Source organism: Saccopteryx bilineata, chromosome 3 (genome assembly GCF_036850765.1).
Source record: "Saccopteryx bilineata isolate mSacBil1 chromosome 3, mSacBil1_pri_phased_curated, whole genome shotgun sequence".
In the NCBI taxonomy this organism is placed as follows: Eukaryota; Metazoa; Chordata; class Mammalia; order Chiroptera; family Emballonuridae; genus Saccopteryx; species Saccopteryx bilineata.
This window is the reverse complement of record NC_089492.1, coordinates 317,045,572-317,047,831: the sequence shown is the minus strand read 5'-3', so window position 1 is coordinate 317,047,831 and position 2,260 is coordinate 317,045,572. Positions and strand designations below refer to the sequence as shown.

Below are 2,260 nucleotides of genomic sequence, written 5' to 3'. Positions count from 1 at the left end.
GGCTTGGCTCCCTGGGCACCTCTGTCAGAGCCCCGCCCAGGGCCCTGTGGCCCGCCCCAATATAAGTCCTGGCCCGAGACTGAGAACTCAGTACCCGTGTCACCCACACCTGTGTCTCCATCATTGCCATCGCTAGCCTGAAGGTAGGAGCACCCACCGCAGCCCTCTGCTCTGCTCTCCACCTACCCCACTCCGTGCGCGTGCGCATCCCTCTGTCTCCTTGCAGGTCTCTATCTCTCTGGACTTCCTTTGTCTTTCTCAATGCTCCCTGTGCCGTTTCATCCTCAGTACTGCTGCGTTGAATTTGGAAGTCCTGAGGCCTAGCACCCCCTCTACTAACCCCCTTGGCCTGGGCCATCAGATGTGGGGCATTTTTCTTCACCTCTCTGAGTCTCATTGTTCTGTGAAATGGGCTTGCGTGAAGTCGAGGTGCTGGGCAGGCATGAGCATTGCTGGTGGCATCTCTCTGGGCACCTGGCTCTGATCTCTTCCTCCCCTTATCTATAACTCAGCCTGTTTCTGTCTCTTGGTTTCTCTCTCCAGCTCTGCCTCTGGAATGAGGAGGGTCCTCTGGGGTCTGTCGGGCAGCTGTACAGAGATGGGCGAGTTTCTCGCCCCCACCCCATACATCCCTGTCCCATGTCTCTTCTAGCCAGCAGGCTGACATGGCCTCTTTCTCCCCAGCATCCTTCCCCTGAAAACCCAGCCCCTAGTGCCCTTGCCCCTTGCCCTCCCCTCCTTCAGTATCCAGTGTCCCTTGGACAGATTCCACTGCTGTCACCGCCACCACCTCTGCCGTCCCCAACGCCAACTCCTCAGGGCCAGCAAGATGCAGTTTGAGATGCACGACAACGTGAAAGGCAAAGGTGGGATCACTGGATGGACCGGCAACCCTTCCAGTCCCGGAACCTGGCCGCTTCCCTCCCCTGGGCACCCTGGCTTCGAAGACAGACGGCACCTGATTGTACCCCAGAGGCCCCTGAAATGCAGGAACCCAGCCAGCACCCCAGACCCAGAGGTGGAGGCAGCAGCGGCACGTCTCAGCCCCGCCCACATGTGTTGCCCACCCTGTCCCGGACGTGCAGGAGTCCCACCCCAGCTCAACCAGATGTGCCGTAGGCAGTGGCAATAGGACAGACCGGGGTGTCGAGGCCTAGATGTGGCAGAAGGAAAGGGGGCGCAGTGGTGTTCCCTCCGTGGGCAGCCTGGTGGCTCCGCCCAGACTGCCCGGCAGAGGGAGGGGCGGCAGGGGTGTGGGGTCCCAGGAGGGCTTCCGGACTGCCCCGCTGACTCTTACCCCCTACCCCCCCCCCGCCTCTGTAGCCATGTCCTACCCAGTGACCAGTCAGCCCCAGTGTGCCAGCAGCTGTTACCAGACCCAGCTCAGTGACTGGCACACCGGTCTCACGGACTGCTGCAACGATATGCCCGTCTGTGAGTGCCTGCCGCTCCCTTCCAGGCCCCGGGGAGTGGGAGGGAGCGAAGGTCATCTCTAATCCCCTCTGACGCCCTACTAATAACCCCATTCCCCTCTCCCCTCCTTGGACCCTGAATTCCCACTCTCTAACCCTCACGCCTTCCTCGGACCCCCAGCACTTCGATCCTGACCTCACACCTTTCAGCTTCCCCTCAGACCCTCAATCACTAACCCCCTCAATTCCCTCTGAGACCTTTTACTTCACTTCCCCGGAACATTTGCTCTGGGACCCTCAACTTGGCTCCGGGGACTCTCAGCCTCTCCTTAACCAAAGTGAAGCCGGCCGGAGGTGCCCGGTGGGCAGCACTCTGACCGCCCCGCGCCCGTCCCAGGTCTGTGTGGAACATTCGCCCCTCTGTGCCTCGCCTGTCGCATCTCTGACGACTTCGGCGAGTGCTGCTGCGCACCCTACCTGCCCGGAGGTCTGCACTCCCTGCGCACCGGCATGCGCGAGCGTTACCGCATCCAGGTGCGCAGGGGGTCCCTACCAGGGAGCAGGGGGCTGGGGGTTGGAGGCTGGTCTCCTGGGACCCAAGGCAGGGCTCTTAACCTCTCTCCCACCCTCCAGGGCTCTGTTGGGCACGACTGGGCAGCCCTCACCTTTTGTTTGCCCTGCGCGCTTTGCCAGATGGCGCGGGAACTGAAGATCCGAGAGTAAAAAAGTGTCCCCCCATCCCTCCCCTTTCCCTCCTGTCATGCGTGGTCTCATCTGCCCCCTCCTGGAAGGGCCTGCCCCTCCACTCTATCCCGCCACCAGAAATACACCCACAATAAAAACCTGAA

At 61.4% G+C, this 2,260-nt stretch overlaps 1 protein-coding gene across 4 annotated transcripts; it reads left to right on the top strand.

Annotated features, from left to right (window-relative positions):
* CNFN (cornifelin) lies at positions 1-2,260 on the top strand. 4 transcript variants are annotated; one of them, XM_066265355.1, is made up of 5 exons: positions 5-143; positions 766-866; positions 1,324-1,434; positions 1,810-1,946; positions 2,046-2,260. In XM_066265355.1, the coding sequence occupies exons 2-5, from the start codon at positions 830-832 to the stop codon at positions 2,133-2,135; spliced, it is 375 nt and encodes a 124-aa protein (XP_066121452.1). In that variant the 5' UTR covers positions 5-143; positions 766-829; the 3' UTR covers positions 2,136-2,260. The 4 variants fall into 4 exon arrangements, with proteins under 4 accessions (XP_066121453.1, XP_066121452.1, XP_066121449.1 ...); XM_066265352.1 differs by having other exon boundaries at positions 22-143; positions 685-866; XM_066265353.1 differs by having other exon boundaries at positions 128-143; positions 653-866.